At 44.2% G+C, this 21,731-nt stretch overlaps 1 protein-coding gene across 2 annotated transcripts in view; it reads left to right on the forward strand.

Annotated features, from left to right (window-relative positions):
• The window catches only part of LOC137435456 (F-actin-uncapping protein LRRC16A), a 210,878-nt gene that overhangs the window by 61,648 nt on the left and 127,499 nt on the right, over positions 1–21,731 (forward strand). For both annotated transcript variants that reach the window (XM_068129246.2, XM_078784298.1), the window contains exons 9-14: positions 8,054–8,129; positions 11,218–11,306; positions 17,122–17,216; positions 20,007–20,093; positions 20,199–20,302; positions 20,788–20,865. In XM_068129246.2, coding sequence (XP_067985347.2) covers positions 8,054–8,129; positions 11,218–11,306; positions 17,122–17,216; positions 20,007–20,093; positions 20,199–20,302; positions 20,788–20,865 — 529 coding nt within the window. The remainder of the gene's footprint in view (positions 1–8,053; positions 8,130–11,217; positions 11,307–17,121; positions 17,217–20,006; positions 20,094–20,198; positions 20,303–20,787; positions 20,866–21,731) is intronic.

Consider the following 21,731-nt stretch of genomic DNA (forward strand, 5'->3'; position numbering starts at 1 on the left):
GTTACCGGCTCCGCCCTTGACGAGGGGCCGACAGGGAGCCCCTTCGTGGTAACCCCGTGGAGCGCGTGGTCAATGGTGGCTAACCGAGCCGGAAGGAGGACGCCCACTCCCCATGCCGTCACCGCGCCGCCCCCCTCTTTTGTTGTTGTTGTTGTAGTTGGCGCTTCTTCATGGGGAAGAGATGCGGAGAGGTATGGGGAGGTCCTAAACTTCCTAACAGGTGCCATATAATCACATTCTGGTGCAACGAAGAGTCATAATTAATGGAAACAAGTCCTTAACTGACATAGATTAAGAATAACTAGCAAGATGTCCTATAATTGTCTACGTGTGGTGCGGGGGACCTGGGCACGACATTTAATGGGGGAATGAAGGGGAAGATCGGCTCTAATGGGTGTTGTTTACAGACAATGGGACTAGGGAATGGGGTAAGGGGAGAGTTGGGGAGTATCGGAGAAGATAGGGGAATATTTACAAGCGGATATGGAGGTCAAATTCCATATTCGCAACATTGCACCCTTCTCTACCCTCGGGGCGTCCCGACCCGATAAATTTTTACCTACTTTAGTGTGGCACGCAATGTAGTTCCCTCTACTATTAACTCTACCCTGAGTGCGACAGTTTTATAGATATTCACAAATGAGTAAATATGTCCCCCTGCGACGTTGCACCCTTCTCCTCTCAGAAACACACCCACAGGATAACCGAATCCGGAAAGAATCCTCAAACTAAACATACAGCCGGTAGGGAGCATTATTTACAAGACTACGCTGATATTTACACTACGATCCAGGACCTGTCTTTGGAGGAACACATGCAGATGTTATGCATAGAGAGAGAGCGCTTGCCAACATCGATACACCAACCCACGAGTGCTCTGTGGCCGACGGCCTTTAATAACGTGCAGAGCACCCTTTCCGAGCATCAACAGCACCACCCCACCACCAATCGGTGCAGTCACCATTGTTCAATGAAATAAAAATAAATTCGACAACCCCTAACCCTGCAGGTGTCTCTTGCTCTTCTTGTGGTGCACTTGGTGTTAATTATTAGTGGTTCACCTGTATGGCATAGGTGCCCCGTTGACCCATAGGTCCATCCCCGGGTGGTGCTTGGCCGCAAAAGAACTACGGTCCATTGTGGGTGGCCACCAACATTGCGGTCCATATGGTGTATCGATCCAGGCAACAAGCAGCGAAAGTGCAGGCCCACAACTGCGTAGCCAGCACCTCTCTCTCCTCTCTCTCTACCCCAAAGCCAGATCCTCGGAGGTGGGAGACAAAAGAAGAAACAAGTGAGTAAGGTGGTAAGGGCGCAAAAGTGCACGCAATATAAGGTAATGCACACTGGGGGCACATGGGAACCAGGTGAGACAGGTACGTTCCTATCGTACGCCCCCCCCCCACCAGGTAACCTACATGGCCCCTCCCTTACCCCTTACTGTATCCACACAACACAACACTACCCATAAACATCTACTTTACAAATCAACAAACATCCCTACTGTCTTCCCCGTTCCTCCCATATACCAAATTCGTCTTCTCTCCCTCCTAACCAATCAAATTTGCCATTTTCAACTCTCATCAAAATTTGCCATCTCCAACTCAACATCAAAATTTGCCATCACCAATTCATCATCAGTCCCTCCTAGGGAGGGAGAGATGGAATCACCCCAATGTCTCATCCACGTCGTGATGCGTCTCACAAATCCAACAGCAATTCTCATTTCCTGCACAAAACAAAGAAAACACAGGTGTGGAGTCATCATCATCACCACAGGTAAGTGGCTGCGTATGGTGCGACAGGTTCATCAATCCTAACTATTTCCTAAATGACTTTAACAACTTTACACTACCCGGGGGCTTTCTCCGGCCAAACCATTGGCCCTCTTACACTATGGGTTCTAAAAACCAATTCCCATTGGCCAAACTGTGGTGCTCTTCAATTTGGGGTCTCACTCCCCCGATTCATCTCCCGGTGCCCTCGCACAATTTCTGGGCTGCGGCGTGTACCTCTCCCAGTGGGTCTACCCACCTGCACACCTCCACCACTGCAGTTGCCTCCGAGCTTACCTGCTCCTCACCCTAACCTAACTACCTGGGGAAGGCCCTCTGGCTCTCTCCCCACTCCGTGCCCTCTCTGGCACTGGGCTGCCCGATCCACACCCGGGATCCTCAGGCACCCACTCACAACTACCGGCTCCCAGAGCCCACCTGCGGCCTCACCTGGCCGACATCCTCACAGTGGTGGAGTGCCCAACCAACTACACACACTAACAGGCTACACGCCCAGCCATTTCCACAACACTAATGCACCCATCCACAACACCATTCTGCAACCGCACCACAAATGCCAATATCCAACCACAATTTACCTGCACCCTCTACCTAACACTTACACTACCCGCCCCGGGTACTCGTGAAAGGGGTCCACTCTTCCCCCATCCACACCTTCGCACCATGCACACCACTCCGTACCACTTACTCCAACTCTCTCCACACACCTGTACCTGCACACCTGTGCTCTCACACCTGGTGCCACCTGCACCCTTCTCTCCCCAAGCGCATTCGCGCTGATCCACACACTCACTACTCATACACTGCTCCACACACCTGTCCAGTTGCACACCTGTGCAATCACACCTGTTCAATCCTCACACACACACGGCATCATCTCAGCTAACTACTCCCTTCTGAAACTTGCGCTTCCCAGTCGTCCCTTTAAACTATTGCGCTCCCTCGTCATTATCATCCATACTAATCTACCTGCGTCCCCACTACAGGTATCAGTCACTAACTAAACTTAACGTTACCTAAGGTCATCTTCGCTAGATCCCTACACACAATATCCTAACCCACCCGGGCTAGTTTTCACTGCCATACACCCCATAAGCTATTGCTCCTTTGCCCCCCCATATGGGAAGGATGGTGGATTTGCCATCCCACCACATCGGGGGTCTCTCACTACCAATTTCGCACATCAAATTGCAACAAATTAAAAATTTGCCAATCACTGCCCATCATCTGCCAATCACTACTGCCAATCCCTTGCCAATCATCAAATTTTGTTTTTCTCTAATTTTGGGTCCAAAACACTAACCTCATCACCCAGTCGACTCACTAATACCTCTCGGTGCGCCAATTCCTGTCCAAAGCCCGGCTTCGTAAAGCCAAACAATGGATGCTGGTTGTTTTGTGCCAGCGGCTGGGTGCGTCCCGCATTCGGTGCAGGGAAGGAGGTTTACCCGGGCCGAGATCCCACGCACCATCTCGGCACGGAGCCATCCAATGCCCCGATCTCGACCTGCCGGCGCGTCTCAACAAAACGTGGTCGCCATGACGACCCTTTCTATCGGGCTGCCAGCTCCGCCTAGTGGAGCACGGACGCGGCCGTTCAAAGCGAGGCCCAGCACGCACCGAGGGCCCGCTTCGGCTAAAAGTCGCTCTAACCTCTAACCCGTGTAACGTCGATGCTTCACCTGCATGCTTACACCCCGCAGCCCGTTCCTTGCTCACACATCCAGCCGTGCCCATGCTCCTCGTACCTTTCCTTACACACCCAGGTACACCCATTCCACTCACAGCCTTGGTCACACACCTGACCACCGAACACTTTGGCACACATTCGTTGGTCGCACACCTCACCAAAACACCTCTTCGCGCCCCCTCCTCTGTCACCTCCTCTGTGACAATCACAGGTGTGCCCTCATTCGCACACCCAACCACGTGCCTCACCACCAACTCCAGCGTGCATTCCCACTCACGCTCTACCATTCCAGGTGTGCATCCTTCCATCCCAGGTGTACATCCTCGCTCACCTGTCACAACAAACTCACTCTCCTTGTCACTCTCACTACTCTCACCTCCATTCTTGACAGCGCACTCACCCTTACTCTTGACAGCGCACTCTTTCCTCGTGCACCTGCCCGTCACACACCTTTCTCGCGCACACTCTCCCGTTACACCCTCTGTAACACTCACCACAGGTGGACACTCTTCCTTACTTCTGACAGCGCACTCTTTCCTCATGCACCTGTCCGTCACACACCTTTCTCGCGCACACTCTCCCGTTACACCCTCTGTAACACTCACCACAGGTGGACACTCTTCCTTACTTCTGACAGCGCACTCTTTCCTCATGCACCTGTCCGTCACACACCTTTCTCGCGCACACTCTTGCGCACACTCTCCCGTCACACCCTCTGTAACACTCACCACAGGTGTGCATTCTTCCTTACTTTTGACAGCGCACTCTTTCCTCATGCACCTGTCCGTCACACACCTTTCTCGCGCACACTCTCCCGTCACACCCTCTGTAACACTTACCACACCACGCTTCCATGTGCTCCCTCGCACACGCGCTACGACCGACTCACTCTCGCCAGCACACTCACTCCTTGGCACGCACTTTTTCCTCACACACCCCAGAGTCGGACTTTCTTGCACACCTCCATTTTCGCACACCAGACCTGTCGCACACTTCACCAACGGCCTCTCACGAACACCCGGGTCTATCTCGACCCCCAAGCCTCTTAAATCACCTGGCGCATCATACGCACGACCATATTGGTCACCACTTACACCGGGGCCTCTTCCTCTTCGCTTCTCCTCCATCACCTGCGAATCCCTCATCCGGTTAACGAGCACATCACGATCCAAACACAGACTTTGGACCAATTCTTTTATCTCCTCTTTTATCTCTTTGTTATCCCCTCTCCGTCGCTTCTTAATTTCGCTCACCCCTTCTTCCACTTCTTCTAATTTGTGCCTCACCTCTTTTATTCCCCGGTACGTCTCCTCAAGCTCGTCCTCCAAGGCTACCTTGACCGTTTCCATGTGCGTCCTCACCTGCCGGTCCGTCGTCTCCATTACCTCTATCACCTCGTCCAACCTCGTTGTCAGTCCCTCACGTACCATCTGACATTCCCTCTTTGTCGCTATCAAGTCGTTTTTTATGTCGTTTTGTGTCGCTTTTAACCCTCCTAATACCGCAGTGTTCCTTTGAACCTGCTCCGTTAGTTCTTTTTGTCCCTCCGTCAGCTGTTCCACCTCCTGCGTCAGGACCTCTATGCCCCCCTGTAACTTTACAGTCCCCTTTCTCACCTCCTTTTCCATGTGCTCCTCACAGTGCCTCACCTCCTCGCGCACTCCTCCGACCTCCTCACTCACTCCTCTTCTGATCTCCTCTCCCATCACTTGCATCTCCTGCCCAGATGCCACCCTCATCTGCTCCATTTCCTCCCTGTGAGCATCCAGTTTGGTTTCTACCCCCATTCTGACCCCCTCTATCTGCTGCCCCATTTGGTTAACTTCCCTTTCCGCTTGGTCCCTCATGTCCCTCAATTTGCCTTCCATGGTGTTTTCTAACCCCTCTAACCCTTTTTGCATCCCTTCCATTTGATTCTCTTGAGCGGCCATTCTGTTTTCTACCCCCGTTAACCCATTTCTCACCTCTTTTATCCCATTGTCTAACCCCTCAAAATTTTTGTCTAACTTCCCAAATTTCTTGTCTAACTCCTCAAAATTATTGTCTAACTTCCCAAATTTCTTGTCTAACTCCTCAAAATTATTGTCTAACTTCCCAAATTTCTTGTCTAACCCCTCACCAGTACCCCTCGCTTCGTCCCTCATTACCCCCATTTGGCCCTCTAATCGCTCACCCTGAGCATCCATCCGGTTCCCCATTACCCCCAATTGCTCATCCAATCGGTCACTCAATCGCTTTCTATCAGCCCTCATTCCCACCATTTGTTCCATAAGGGCCCTCATTTGCAGGAGGAAAAGGTTCGAATCCACCAGGGGCGCTGCCGCGGGCGTGGACGCCGTGGCCACCTCGTGCGTGACAACGCTATTTTGCGACCCTGCCGCCCTCACTGCTTCGCTCTCCTCCTGTCCCTCATGTCCCTCAATCTGGTCCTGGACCGACCCTGCTTCACTCTCCCCTACCGGACCCCAGCCGTCTTGATCCGCCATAGCGCGACTTTCAAAATTCGGTTTTTATTTTTTATTTTCGTAAAACAATTTGAAATTTCGCCGTTATAATTTCGCGCGGGAAACGCGCTCCGAATCGATTTTCCCTCCCAAAATTTGGGCCTAATTAATTTAGTCCCGGGTTCGAATTCCACTCCTCGACACCAATTGTTACAGATACGACTTTGATGGTATGGTGGGCCGAGCGGGATGGCCGCCGTATCCGTACAAGTTACCCGATTGTGCCCGAATGTTAACTAATCGCGCTACGCTGGCTCAATAGGAAAGAGAAGACACCCGGCTGGGCTATAATGACACAATACGACACCAGGGTTTCGATTTTCAAGTATATTCGTACGGAAAAAGGTTAGATTACAGGGACGAGAGGGACATCATAGGAAGACAGGCACTTAGACACACTCTTATATTAACCCTAGCCAGACCACAGATAAACGGGACAACGCTGACTCACACGGGATTTGATGGCAAGGAAAGCGGCAGTCGATGGCTCAGGTGCACCTGGCTCAGGGACAGAATCACGTACGGTGGTGTCCAGCAGATGCGGGGAGGTCGCTCAGCGCTCGTGGGTCGCGACTTTGGTGGAGATGCCGGGGAGGTCGCTCAGCGCTCGGGAGGGTGGCGTCTTGTCCTTCCAAGCTCGGGGCGCATCTGACGTCACGTCCGGCGCGGGGCCGCGTATATCTCCGGCGGGGAGTGACACGCCCTCGGCTCGTTAGCGCCGCCCCAGATGGCATCGGCCCATGGCTTCTCATTGGGTGCGGGGGTTACCGGCTCCGCCCTTGACGAGGGGCCGACAGGGAGCCCCTTCGTGGTAACCCCGTGGAGCGCGTGGTCAATGGTGGCTAACCGAGCCGGAAGGAGGACGCCCACTCCCCATGCCGTCACCGCGCCGCCCCCCTCTTTTGTTGTTGTTGTTGTAGTTGGCGCTTCTTCATGGGGAAGAGATGCGGAGAGGTATGGGGAGGTCCTAAACTTCCTAACAGGTGCCATATAATCACATTCTGGTGCAACGAAGAGTCATAATTAATGGAAACAAGTCCTTAACTGACATAGATTAAGAATAACTAGCAAGATGTCCTATAATTGTCTACGTGTGGTGCGGGGGACCTGGGCACGACATTTAATGGGGGAATGAAGGGGAAGATCGGCTCTAATGGGTGTTGTTTACAGACAATGGGACTAGGGAATGGGGTAAGGGGAGAGTTGGGGAGTATCGGAGAAGATAGGGGAATATTTACAAGCGGATATGGAGGTCAAATTCCATATTCGCAACAATATATATGTATATATATATATGTATATGTATATATATATATATATATATGTATATATGTATATATATGTATGTATGTATGTATGTATGTATGTATGTATGTATGTATGTATGTATGTATGTATATGTATGTATGTATGTATGTAGGTGTTGGGCTAGCGGCTAGGGTGGCAGCTTAGGATCCTAGGATCCTGGGTTCGAATCCCGGTCGATCGCTGAATTAACGCCAGGGGGGTTGACTCAGCCTGTCATCCTTCCGAGGTCGGCTAATTGAGTACCAGTTCACTGGTAATTCCCTGCTTGTCGTAAAAGGCGACAAAAAGGGTTGGCGGCAGGAAGGGCATCCGGCCGTAAAACATTGCTTCAAAAAGGGGACCGAAAAACAACAACAACCACGGTCCCCGAAAAAGGCCAACCCCCGCTTGCAGGGAAAAATGGCCTCTAAAGGTGGTTTTATGTATATATATGTATGTATATATATATATATATATATATATATATATATATATATATAATATGTATATATATATATATATATATATATATATAGAATACATATCTTTTCTGGGTCTGGAAGGTCGGTGGGTTCGAACCCTGGGTGAGTCATACCTGGGTGAGGCTTAAAATGGTACATGCTACTTCCTTGCTTGACTCTCAGCATTTAAAAAAGATAAAGCATGGACAAATTACCATATGTTCACATCCATTGTGCTGGCTTGATTGGGCCAAATGGTCTCCTGTTATAATATCGCTTGTAGGATAATGTATTGGCATCTGTTTGTCGTGACAGGGACCTCGTTCCCATTGTGGCGACATTGGAATACAGCCAGTGGTTTACTAAGCTTTTCTCCAAAGACACCAAACTTGTGAGTTAGATCATATTTTATGCATTGTCATTTAATATTTGGTGATGAGAAAGTGAAGAAGATTATTCCCAAAAAAACATTCCTGTTAATTACTCTCAATTTATTTCCTCCTCCATGTACAATTGCATTCTTCCCGCGCAGACGGGAATGTCATTTTGTCCAAATTACTTGTTCTGAGTCACCATGGAGTCATCATTACTATCATTACTTCCAACATACCGACTTAAAATATAAAAATTTAAACTCTGGGAAATATCTTGCATCGGTAAATGGGAATGTATTTGCCACTGCGGGGTGATAGAATAATTTGGGGGAAAGTAAATGGGGAACAGAAGAGTTGGATTGTAAGAGAGTGGAGAGCTTAGTTTAAAATGAAAATGTGATATAAAACAGACTTTTATTTTGACAAAAAAGATGCTAATGGAAAAGCTCCCATAAAAAATACAGATACAACATAGATGGTATATTCTTCTGTTTAAGGTTTTGTTTTTTTCTTTGATCCAATATGGCTGCCAGACCACGTGACCGATGACGTGATAAATTTACATTCTCCAATATAATTGCTGCATAGATCACGCTCAATAATTTTCTAACTGATCGGACTAAGCATTTTACTTGTCTAATTATGGTGTCATAATGATGGCACCAATAAGGGCACCAATGACATAGTCGTTAACAACACTTATTCCCCATGCGCAGTCCTTTATAATGAGCCTCGTTTCAATTTTTTTTTCCATGTAGACGTTTCAAAGAGGTCCAAATTAGTTTTTCGGTTTTCGAATATAGCGCCCGTACCAACTGACCTATGACATCATAATTATCACTAAAAAGTCTACATAAGTAGATGCATACTATGGTGAACATTTTTGGTCAATCGGAACAATGGCTGCCGAGAAAATGACTTTCAAAAATGCAGACACCCACATACGTACGCATTCGATCACTTAACCCTGATTTTCGCTTTTCGAGCGCAGGGTAATAACAAAGTTGAGACGAAAAGTGATAACAGCAATTAAATTGGCATGTTCAGCAGTGATCCCAGGAGGTCCGAGAGCCATGACACCAGAAATTAAAATCATTGAAAATACAAGGTAATAACTTTATAAGCAGCAAGTAAAGGAGAATAAACGTGGGCGGAAAAGTAAAAGAAGTGATAATACAGCAGTTAAACTCAGCATGTCGTGAAAATAAATGAAATTTTGACTTTTGAGAATATTTCATGGATCAGCCATGAAATTACGTATCTGATTAGAACAAGAAATGGAAACAGCCAGTTACTTGGGAAAAGAAAACGCAGCTGGTAATTATTTTTCATTAACTTCTTTATAAAACGATGCAAACAATTTTGAGTAAACATTTATCTCACCAAGTGCTAAATCTTGTTTAGCCAAACGTTCTTGAAAAAACGCTATATTTATTTAAACATGTTTATATGAAACCAAAGTGAGTATAATGGATGTTAAAACCATATGCTATCTTCAGATGACTTGATGATGAAATTTCTTTTTGAGATAAAGCTTTAATGGTTCGTTATAATATCGACAGGACTTACAGGATAGCCTCGAGGTGTGTGCACTCACCTCTAATTTGATTTCTCGACTCTGAATGCTCTGATTCAGCCTGGTTTCGTTTCTCGACCCAGCTCTATCAAACTCTCGCCTGCTTTTTTGCGGGTAGGGCGAGACATTGAGGTGTCTGTCGTCCCTCAGATGGACGTTATTCCAAATGGCCTGTCTGCTAGCACCGGTTATTTGTAAATGTTAAATATCCCATCCAATGTCTTTCTGGTAAGAAGGCAAGTTATCACCGGCATCTTTAATTTTTTTCCATTTCCTGCCCTGGCTGACCGCTTGGAAGGCAATGGCAAAACAATTAGTACTAACTTTCCTTTCCTTCTTTTATACATTGTAGTAGTTAGTACACAGTGTCCGCAAATTAGCGTTCCAAATTCAATCGGTAATAAAAAAAAATGCACCCGTGTCCAAAGGAAGCGGTTCAGTTTGACATTTTAAATATGAAATAGACAAAGCGTAGAAACGAACAAAACCCATTAGAATTTCCCTTTAGAACCTTTTAAAATTACCCTTTAGGATCCCGCAAGAATTACTTTTGAGAACCCTCTAGAATTACCCTTTAGAACCCTCAAGAATTACCCTTTAGAACCATCGAGAATTACACTTTAGAACCATCGAGAATTACACTTTAGAACCCTTTTGAATTACCCTTTAGAACCATCGAGAATTATACTTTAGAACCCTTTAGAATTACCCTTTAGAACCCTCAAGAATTACCCTTTAGAACCCTCAAGAATTACCCTTTAGAACCCTCGAGAATTACACTTTAGAACCCTTTAGAATTAAACACGGTGGATTAGAAAGGTTGTTCTACTTTATTTTTGACGGACGGACGGACGGATGGATGGATGGAAGGAAGGACATAGCCAAATATTGATGTGGCTTCACCGATGAAAAATTAAAAGGGATACAACGATGCGGTTTGCTGCATGTGAAAACGTCTCGTTTTATTGTCAGGATTTGTCAAGTTCATCATCCGAATCCGAATGGATTTATGGGGACTGTGCGCTGGAACGACTCACGAACCTGTTCAATATCCTCACCACTTGTGCTTGGCTGGCCTGGCCCCTTCCGCTAAAGGATGCCACAGGTCTCCATAAACTTTTTGTTCCAGTCAGGAATTGTTTTTCTCAATGGTGACTGCCTCCCTTCCATTGGTCGGCATGAAGCTTTGTTGAACACGTGTTGCTGATGTGAGCTATACAGACCAGGCAACCAACACACTGCGTTTATTGTGGGGAAACCATTTGTGGTAAATGTGACGTCCTGTGTCGCATGAGACCTGGAAAGAAAAAATAACAAGTCAACAAAACCTTTAGAAATGTTCTTTCACATGCAGCAAACACATCATTGTATTCCATTTTATTATTTAGTTTTATTACGGTTTTAATTTGGAATGGTAATTTGTGGACGCTCTGCATTATTGCATCCAATTGTTTTGTCTTGTTTATGACACTGCATTAATTATTTATCAGTTCTTTCTCCAGACGGTTTACATTGTTATTTTGCCCCAGAATGGCGACGTCTGTGAACATATCCTTCGGGTAATCCGAAACTCGTCAAAACTGACAGCGCTTGAGCTAGAAGGTGCCAGCATAAAGCCGTGAGTATCGGTCGCTCACACTAACCCAGCTGTGTTTGTGGTCACACGCTTTTTTTTGCTCAGCATGCTGTTTCCGTTCGTCTTGCGATTGGCATCTCCCTGTAGCTTTGGCAACACTTTACGTATTTCCTTAATCCGAGAGCTTTCTTTATCCATTTTTGGTACTTGTCTAGTTTGTGGTTTTTTCTGTGCATAGTTATCTACGTAGTATGTATACAAAAATGGGGGTCTGTTGAAGAAAAAAATTGAAAACATTAAGTGATGGGTAAGATTTGAATAAAATAATGGAGAACAAAGGATAAGTCTTCAGGAAGAGAGTAGAGAAAGGAGATGAAAGAGAACTTATTGGGAAAAGAGAGGGCGGAGTGGCAACGATTATTTCCATCGTTTGCATTTGTGTTGTATAGATGGCCCCTTATCTCAAAGGCAATAATTGTGCTTCTCCATCATGTTTGTTCTTTAGAAAACAATGCAGGAAAAGTTTTTTTAGGTACAGTATTCTATTTTAATTGAGGGAGAAAATTATTAACATCCGGTTTTACTAAGCTATTTTAAAATTATTACGGTAATCAAATCAATTGAGGCACACATCTGTACAGAGTTATTAGGTGGAAAACGTATGTGTGTGTGTGTGTTTGTGTGTACACGTGGGTATGTGTGAGTGTGTCTCGTTGGTTGTCTCCATTTGCATGTTTCAGGAGGTGGAACGGAATCCTCCCAGGACGCAAAGTATACATCTCCTCTTCGGTAAGGGATCACGGTTCATGGACCAAACTGTTCAACTTTGTCAGAGTTTTGTTCCAAGTTCTCTTTTCAGGATCGTTACCGAACCCCAAATTTCCTCCAGTTGTTGTTCATTTGTGGTAATATTCCAGGGGATTGTTTTTAATATCTCAGTGAGGTTCTTCTTGATCACTCCTGTTGCTCCAATTATCACTGGTACAATTTTGACGCTCTTCAGCTTCCAAGATATCTTGACCTCATTTTTGAGGTTCTGGTATTTGGTCATTTTCTTGATTTCTGCGTTTAGGCCACATTCGCTGGGTAGTGATATCTCAATCATAAATGCTGTCTTTTCCTTTGTGTTCCCGAGTACAATGTCCGGACGCAATGCTTTGTTTTCTATGTTCATGCTCAATGGAATAATCAGGTCGTACGTGAGCATGACGTCCTCATTTTCAATGATTGCCCTTGGTTTGTGTTTCCATTAGTTTTCTGTTACTGGGATGTTTACATTTTTCAGATATGCCAATGAATCACTTTGCTTACTTTGTTGTATCATTGTGTGTAAAGTTGTTCTGATAATAGTTTTTTGCATCCCAAGAGCAGGTGACTAGTACTTTCTGTTTTTGACTTGCAGAATCTATACTTGTCCGTCTGCTTCAGTCCCGCCATCTTTTTAAATCCATTGGTGTAGTGTCCTTGATCTTGGGCATTTATTATGATTCATTCACCGTCCCAGTTGAGCTGACCTCTTCTTAGCCATTCCAATGAGCCTTCTTTGTCTATCCCCACTCTGTCCAATTCTTTTTTTGTATTTTCCTGCTCTTTTGTCATTCTCCCAGTTGTTGGTGTATATATATTGATGTTTATTTTTTGTACATTGCTTTTGTCTTTTTTGCAATTGCTGGGGCTGTATTTGTTGCTGTTTCATTTTCCTGTGTGGAATCTTCTATTTGCACCTGTTTTTGGAAATTCCTTGCAAGGTGAGTTAGGGATACTTTTTCAGGTTTATTGTGTTCATGTTTGTTTACGAATTGTATCTGAAAGTCTGTTGAGCATTTCACATACTCAGCTAGTCCTACACTCATCGCTCTGTGCACCTGGTTGAGTTCCATCAGGCCGCTCCCTCCCTCTCGTCTTGGCAGGTACATCCTCAGGATGCACTGGTTTTTGTAAAACATTTTGTGGATGGTAAGTAGTTTTCTTGTTTTGATGTCTAACTTGTTGATTTCTGATTGGGGCGTCGGGTGTATCCGTGTCCTTGTTCATTGATGAGGGCACTTAGTGGGTACAGAGCCAGACAAACCAGAAGGGGGGCAAAGACTGTCTCCCTGGAAGATCCCACGCCATATCTTCACATCTGGTATTTCAATATTTCCTTCTGAGTGTTGTAATATTAATGTGGTATTCCAGAGCTCCATTGCTTTCTCAATCAGTTTTATTATTTGGGGATTTATTTTGCATATTTGCATACGTTTTATCACCCACAAATGTGGGACACTGTCAAAAGCTTTCTTGTAGTCTATCTAGGTGGTGGACAATTTAGTTTTTCGCATTTGTCAATTTTGAAGTATGACCTTGTTCAGTAGTAGGTTGTCAGTTGTTCCATAACAACCTCTCTTACATCCCTTTTGTTCTGCCTCTAAACCTTCTTGCTGTGTTAGATGATGGTACATCATTTCTGTGATGATTCCTGTCAGCAGTTTGTATGTGGCTGGTAGGCATGTTATCGGCCGGTATTTGTGGGGAAGTTGGGTTTCCTCCGTATTTGGGATGAGAAAGGTGTGCCCTTCTACGAGCCACTCGTCCAATGCCTTTTCCTCATTAAATGTCCTGGCGCAGTAATTGTGAAGAGCATCAAGTTGTTTTAGACAGACATTTGGAATTCCATCTGAGCCTGGGCTTTTGAAGTTTGACGTTGTTTGAAGTTGTTTTCTAATTTTCTCTTCATCAATAATCACTGCGATGTTTCCTTGAGATGTTGCTTCTTCTTTTCCAAGTTTGGGATCCATTCTGCTTCCTTGTTATGTTCTTTTCGATCTTCAAAAATTCCTTTCCAGAATGTTTCCAGTTTTTCTTTTTCAGGGGAAGTTGACACATTCTGCTTTTGTTTCCCCAATTAATGGTAAAATCGCTTTGAGTTACTTTCAAACATGTTACATACAAACCTTCTTCATAGTTTTTTTTAATCTTCCTTGCTATCATTTCTATTTTGATTTTTGTTTTCAGCACCCAAGCACTCAAGGTCTTTGTTTTCAATTTTGTGTTTGTTTTTTATTCTTGGATTCTCGTTTTCACCCCTCAGCCCAAATTGGGCTAAGGGGTATTGTCGTCACGGATGTCGTCCGGGCAGGCGGGCGGGCGTCCGTCAACTTTTGGTTTCCGTCAATTTCAAGTAGAACGGTTAAATCGGTTCGGTTCTCCGATTAAATCCATCTTTGCGGTGTGTGTTGGGTGGAGTAGAGGAAGGTTCCTTTCGAAAATGGGCGCGCTGCGATTTTCAATATGGCCGCCACGGCAGCCATCTTGAAATTGGTTTCCGTCAATTTCAAGGAGAACGGCTTGTCCGATTAAATCCACTTTTGCAGTACGTGTTGGGGTTGGGTAGAGGAAGGTTCCTTTCGAAAATTGGTGCACTGCGATTTTCAATATGGCCGCCACGGCATCCATCTTGAAATTGGTTTCCGTCAATTTTGAGCAGAACGGCTTGTCCGATTAAATTCATTTTTGCAGTGTGTGTTTGGATTGAGTAGAGGAAGGTTCCTTTCGAAAATGGGCACGCTGCGATTTTCAATATGGCCACCACGGCTTCCTTTCACCACGCATGGGCTGAGGGGTTACGCCCGCTTTGCGGTGCTATTTATTAGTTTTGGGTGTCTGTTTCCTTTCCTGAACTGTTGTATTTGTTCTACTTCCTTCCACAGTTGCTCTTTGTTTCTCTAGTCTCTGTATCCAAAGTGGAATTTGGTTTCTATTTGTAAGGCCTGTTTTTTTCTTCTTCTGGTGTTGTTTGTTGATGTTCTTCTGGTCTGGGTTTCTTCTTCTTCTGGCCCGTTACTTTTGCAAAAACACGACATTGATTTCCTTCAAGGTGGATGATTTTGAAATCATTTTTAAAATTAAATGGTTGGTTTGCCTCACGAAGATTTTTGACTGTTTATTGTTTTCTTTGCAATAAAGTTTTGGTCTATCTGAGTTTTATCAATTATATTTCTTCTATTTTGTTGGCTAATGCTTATTCCAGTCTATGCTGCTCTTCATCATCTTCACCCTCCTCCTCTCCCTCATTATGCTGCTCTCCCTTCTCTTTCTGCCCATCACCATCCACCTTTTCCATTCTTTTCCCCTTCGTTTGTGCCTGGGTCACCTGTTTTTTGTCTCTGAACCAGTCTTGCCCCTCTTTCAGGGGGACACCGTCGTTCTTTCCTTTCGCCACACACTTTCTTCACCGCCTTTGGACCGGCTTGATGTCGGGGTTTGGTCCCCCGTCTCGTTGCATGTTGTGTGTGTGTGTGTGTGTGTGTGTGTGTGTGTGTGTGTGTGTGTGTGTGTGTGTGTGTGTGTGTGTCCAGGCTATAACCTTTTTAGCTGTTGTTTTCGTCAAGTTTAGTTTGCGTACAAAGTGGATGCAGCTGAGCCTTGCATTTTGAGATACCATACTTTTGAGTCTTTGTTGTGTCGTAAAGTTCAGTAAGAAGAATTCAGTAAGGTCCAACTGTTTTATCCAATCCGACATCGAACGCACGTCCCGTTCCAATCCTCTCCACGCTCCGTCCTCTACCCGGAACTCCTCCTCCTCTTAGCCACTCCCCCTCTAGCGTACCTTCTATGCACAACACCACATTCCCCCCTTTCTTTAACCACATGCATACCATAACTCAGTGACCAACTATATATATATAGTTGGTCCTGGCTCAGCCCGACGTCCTGTGCCGGATCAAGCTCCAGCCAGCTCCGTGCCTTCCTCCCCCTCCAGCCACCCACCTCCTGTCATTCCTGCCTGCAATTTCCCCATTCGTGTACGTGAGTTTGTTCTGTGTGTCTTGTCCCAGGGTATTAATTAAGCCTGTTTAGATAAGCTAGCGATTTTCACTGTGTCTCTTTGATTCTTCTGTAAATTATTTTATTATCCTTCCTTCTCCTTGGTTACTTTTGGGTGTAAATAGAAATAAATTATATTGGTATTTCTTACCCTTTGTCTTTCTTTCTTCTTCACATCCTTCGCTTTAGTCTTTTCCCCATTGAATATCTGTGGCACGATTTTGGCCAACGTTCAGGAATCGGGTTAGTCGGGGTAACTGTTCGGGCACGGCGGCCATCCGCTCGGCAAACAACATCCTAGCCGTGTCCGTAACAATATATATATACATATATATATATATATATATATATATATATATATATATATATATATATATATATATCTATCTATAGTTAACTAGAAGATGAAATGTAGTAATACCACAGCATGGATTAACCATAAAACAAGTAATAATAGACATGCAACAGTTTATCATAGCTTCTTTTTCCTACTCTCTAAAAAGTTTAGATTACATCATCACATAATCTCGTGTCCAGACTGGAGGTCTGCGAACTCTGGCATCCTATCCTCGTCACCAGTTTGTTGTGTTGTAAAGTTCAGTAAGAGGAATTCAGTAGGGTCCAACTGTTTTATTCAATCCAACATCGAACGCACGTCCCGTTCCAATCCTCTCCACGCTCCGTCCTCTACCCGGAACTCATCGTCCTCTTGGCCACGCCTCCTCTAGCGTACCTTCTATGCACGACACCACAGTCTTGCATTTGAATTGACTCTAAACATTGACATTATATTCTACAAAACAATAAAAGCAGGGAAAGCAAATTTAAAATATCTCAACTTAGAAGTCAGATAATTAAGGAAATTTTTCTCAGACAGCATCAAATTTATTTCTCGGGAATCTGTTAATCAGAATGCAGAGGTAGGTGAGCAGGAATTTGATCAGCATTGTATGACCTCCAGCATTACCTTAAAAAAGGTAACACACATTACTTATTCATCACACCTGCTTGTGTTTTAATGCATTAATGCATTTTTCCCCCTTTCTAACAGAGAATTTATGCAAAAGTTAGCTGTGGCCCTGTTTGATAACCATCAGAGCGTACTGCAATCAATCAGCTTGGCTGGAAGTGCAATGGATGACAAAGGTCAGAACAACTACTTCGTCTGAAAAATTTGCATACCTGGGCAATGATTATTATTTTTTGTGGTTATCAGTGTAATTTACATTCACGGCAGATGTATTTCTGATGTTTGAAAGTGGAATAACTAACAGGCTGATCCATAATGGCATCAATGGAGGCAGGTATCTGTGTCGGTTGATTATGCTTTTGAAAATTTTAAAGTAAAATATATAATTTGATCTCTTCTTATATGGTATTAGCAGTGATTTCATCCATTTTTAGCTCACCTGAACTTTAGTCCGGTGAGCTTACACGATCGAGCAGTGTCAATCAGTCAGTCAGTCTGTAAACACTTCAGTCATTATCACCTGAACCAAACACACGATTTTGATGAAACTTATAACCACAAGCTCCATATCTGATGCCGAACGAAGGTGTATTGACCGCATCAAAGTCGAGGATTAATGAAATCAGGCCTAAACAATTCCTACTCTAACCTTCAAGGGGTGTTGCATCAGCAGCACAGCCATGCCCTCAACCAAAATCATGACCTGTGAGAACATGACCTGTAAACATGTATCGTTGTAATAAGCATTGAGAGGGCTTCCATTCAGCCAAATCACTTGACTCGATTCTGCGCAAAAACAAAATTTCTATATTTTATGACTTTATTGGCTGTTGCTCCTGATCCAGGTGTTGTATGATTACTGAGGTTGAGTGTCGACCTCGATGTGTAATGTGCAAAAGGACACAGGGAGTGCCATTCAGCTATCTACAGCTTGTGATTGATTGGTCACTGGAGCCCACTTCTACAGGCATCACAAATTGATCATAAATATGAGGCTTACTTGCATTTTCAGGACTGCATGGCATTTGATTATATCACAAAAAAATTGAAGTGTGAAGCCATCTGATGAATATCTTCTACTATATATATTTTAATTCTTTTAACAGTCCTTATGAAAATGTATATGTGAGAAGTGTGCAGATAGCAGAATAATTTAGATAAATTTAAACTCATTAATGGGGTTCTTCGTCGATTTACTAAAGGAGGTCATGTTTAACAAGTTTGTGTGCTTCCCCTTCTCTCCCCATCTTGTCTTCCGCTCCCTCTTTTTATATATTTTGTTTGTCTGGTTGATTTGTTTGTGAAATAAATGTTAGCTCTTTCACGAGCCTCGATTCAGTATACAAAAAAAAAAGAAAAAAGTTTATTACTGGAGTTCTAAAAAGCAGTTTTCTGGTTGGGTGGATGAGGGAAATACAGTGGATGTGGTATCTTTGGACATTCAGACGGCATTTGATAAAATACCACATAGGAGGCTGTTAGCTATGTTTAGGGTTTGTGCAGTGCCGGATTAAGCCTCGGCTGGCCCTAAGGCACATTTTAAATTTTTAGAGAATGGCCTGAACAATTTAAATTCGATCTCGGGCTCATGGAAATGGACCCCAGACAAAAGATGAACTGATTCATGAACAAAATATTTAATACAAAAAAAGACAAATATTTAATGTGAAAAGAAACTACTTTCAAACTATTTTAGTCTATACAATTTGCAGTGTATGAATATATGCATGACAAAACACACACAGATTTGGCACTTTGCTTTACAGTTTACTACACCTTAGATTGTAACCTTGCGTGCGTTTACAACTGCAAACTCTTCAATTACGGAACTGAAGTCCAGTTCTCGGAGCAAATCACTTTCAATGCACAAAAGGGCCATTTTTGTGGCCCGAATTTTTGGCTGGCCCTAAGGCACATGCCTTGTCTGCCTAATGGTTAATCTGGCAATGGGTTTGTGAAGTGTCTGATAGAGTAGCTGAGTAGATTGGAATCTGTCTTGGTGAATGGAAGCAAAAAGTGGGTGTGAGTGGGAGGATATCTTCCCCGGGAGATTGTAAGTATAATCAGTACGGGGACTGTTGTTATTTTTAATTTGCATCAATGATTTAGACAGTGGGGTGATTTCCTTTGCAAATTTTCAGACGGCACTTATCTTGGAGGTAAGATAGATAACAGAGAGGGGCTTATTAGATTCAGGAAAGTCTCGATACCTTAATAGATTGGGCAAATGTTTAGCAGATGCAGTTTGACATAACGAAATGTAAGGTGCTGGGGATGGTTAATAACAATGAAAATAGGGACTATGCAATACAAGGTCGGGTCTTGGATCGTGTAACACAGGCGAAGGATTTGTGGCCGGGTAGTGTAATAGATACAGGGTGTCAGTAGACAGCACAGTGCCAGGCAGCTAGAGGGAAAGCTAATAGGGTTTTAGGTTGTTGTTGTTGTTGTTGGTGGTGGAGGTGTATAGGCCCGGACAGTTCTCTTGAACAAGCCCGCGGCATGGAGGCAGCCGATCGGTCTCGCAGGAGCGACCCAGAGATCCCCCACATCCAGGATGATGTACCCCTGCCTTCACAAAGTCAGGGACTGGACAGAGTTAGAGAGAGAGATCCATGGGAAAGGGCCGGTCCATGGGGACCAATAGGCACTCTGACCGTGACCGTGCTGCCTTGAAGGGTTTTTGGCTATATTCGTAGGGGGATAAATTATAAATCAAAAGAGGTGGTGTTAACACTGTACAGAAAGTTAGGGAGGACTCATCTAGAATATTGTGTACAGTTTTATTTACCACATCTAAGGAAGGGTTTGGTGATTGTGATTTCAGGATTGTTTTAAATTTCTCTACCTCATGTGTTTTCAATTAATTATTTTTCGCATAATTTGTGTTATTTTGTGTTTGTATTTGTTTGCCCTGCCGACAAGCCTCAAGTTTTGCTCATACATTCTTCATTTGAACTTTGCAGGTGTGATTAGTTTCAGCTCTCAGCTTCACCATTTGATCAAAGGACTTTACAACCTCAATCTTTCACGCACAGCTCTGACTCTACGAGGTGGGGGAAATTTGTAACTCACTAAACCTCTGTTTAGTTTGTGCCACACAAATGACACTTGAATTGAAGAGAGGAGTTTTAATTGGTCTGTCTTCTCTTCTCCAGGTGCTAATTCTTTGTGCCAGGCATTGATGGGGAGCGAAAAGATCAGAGCCACTCTTACTCACCTTGACCTTTCTGGAAACATTTTACGAGCAGATGAGAGTTCGGTGAGCTGTTGATTTGCATTTTAATTTTTTCAATCATTATTTATTTCTCTTTTTGTATGCAGAAATATAGGTTTGGGGAGTATCTATGAAATTTCTAATTTTAATTAAGCTGCGTGCAGTTTTTTTTTGTTTTTTTTTTGTATACAGAATCGAGGCTCGTGAAAGAGCTAACATTTATTTCACAAACAAATCAACCAGACAAACAAAATATAAAAAAAAGTAAAAACATCCGGTGAAAAGGACTGCTGAAGGGCATGCGTAGGTTAAAAAAAAAAAAAAAAAAAATTTTTTTTTCCTCATGTCCCTTGTTTATTATTTATTATTTGATACCTACTCATGCCCCTGCTGAAGGGCATGAGTAGGTATCAAATAATAAATAATAAACAAGGGACATGAGGAAAAAGGAGCAATTAAGTGAATATTTTGCAATACTAACTTCACAGCTCACACAATAGAGAAAGCCACATGCTGTTATGTTTTTGCAGAAACTGTACGCTTTCCTGGCACAACCCAATGCCCTCGTCGATCTAAACCTATCTGGAACAGAGTGTCTCCTTGAAACGGCATGTATAACATAAATATGTTCTGAAATTATTTATTTGCTTGTATTTTGCATAATGAGGATGGGTTTTGTCAGTGCATTCTCCGGTGTAATTTTTTGTGTGTTCAAAGTTGAGGCTCGTGGAGAAGCCAGAATACAGAACAGATTAGGTTGTAACGGAAAAAAATGAATAGTAGAGGGAGATGGTAGTAAACACCAACGGTAGGGTTGAGGGACAAAATAGAGGGAGACGGACAAACAAGGGATGCGGATAATAATGAGGGGCAGGGGAGGATGCCGAAACTTTATTATGCAAAAGATGGATAGAGCAAAGTTTCACTTTTTGGAAGGAAAAACTGTAAATTGAGTTTTAGGATGGTGGGGTGGATTGACTGGGGACAGAAAAGGTCATTGTTTTGGATAGGGGTTGGGGTGGGCGTGATCTGAGATGGTGATGAACAGCTGTCTTGAAGACCTGGAGGGAAGAATGAGATTAAAGCGGATATGGAAGTTCATTCAACATGCGGGGAAGTGGAGGTGAGCAGTGATTCTGGATTTTGGAAGGTTATCATGAAGGAGGTTGCTGGGGCTTGCGCTGTGCAGAAACCTGGCTGGAAAAGGCGGAGGAGAGGACAGAGCATGGAAAGAGCAGGAAGTGCAAGAAGATAAATGATGCAGAAGAAGACAAAGAGCCACTGACCCGTCTGCAATGGCAAATTGACAGGCCTGTAGACTCAGCTTCATCGCGGTAGATCTTCAATGATCTTGAAGGCCTTGGTTTCCACAGAATCAAGCTGAGTAGGCTGAGGGTTAACCTAAAGCTAACAGCTCTGTGTGAGGCAGGGTTGCCAACCCAGAGGGGAGGGCAGTCCAGGTAAGTGACCCGTT

This window comes from Myxine glutinosa, chromosome 9 (genome assembly GCF_964187855.1).
Source record: "Myxine glutinosa chromosome 9, kmMyxGlut1.1, whole genome shotgun sequence".
NCBI lineage: Eukaryota > Metazoa > Chordata > Myxini > Myxiniformes > Myxinidae > Myxine > Myxine glutinosa.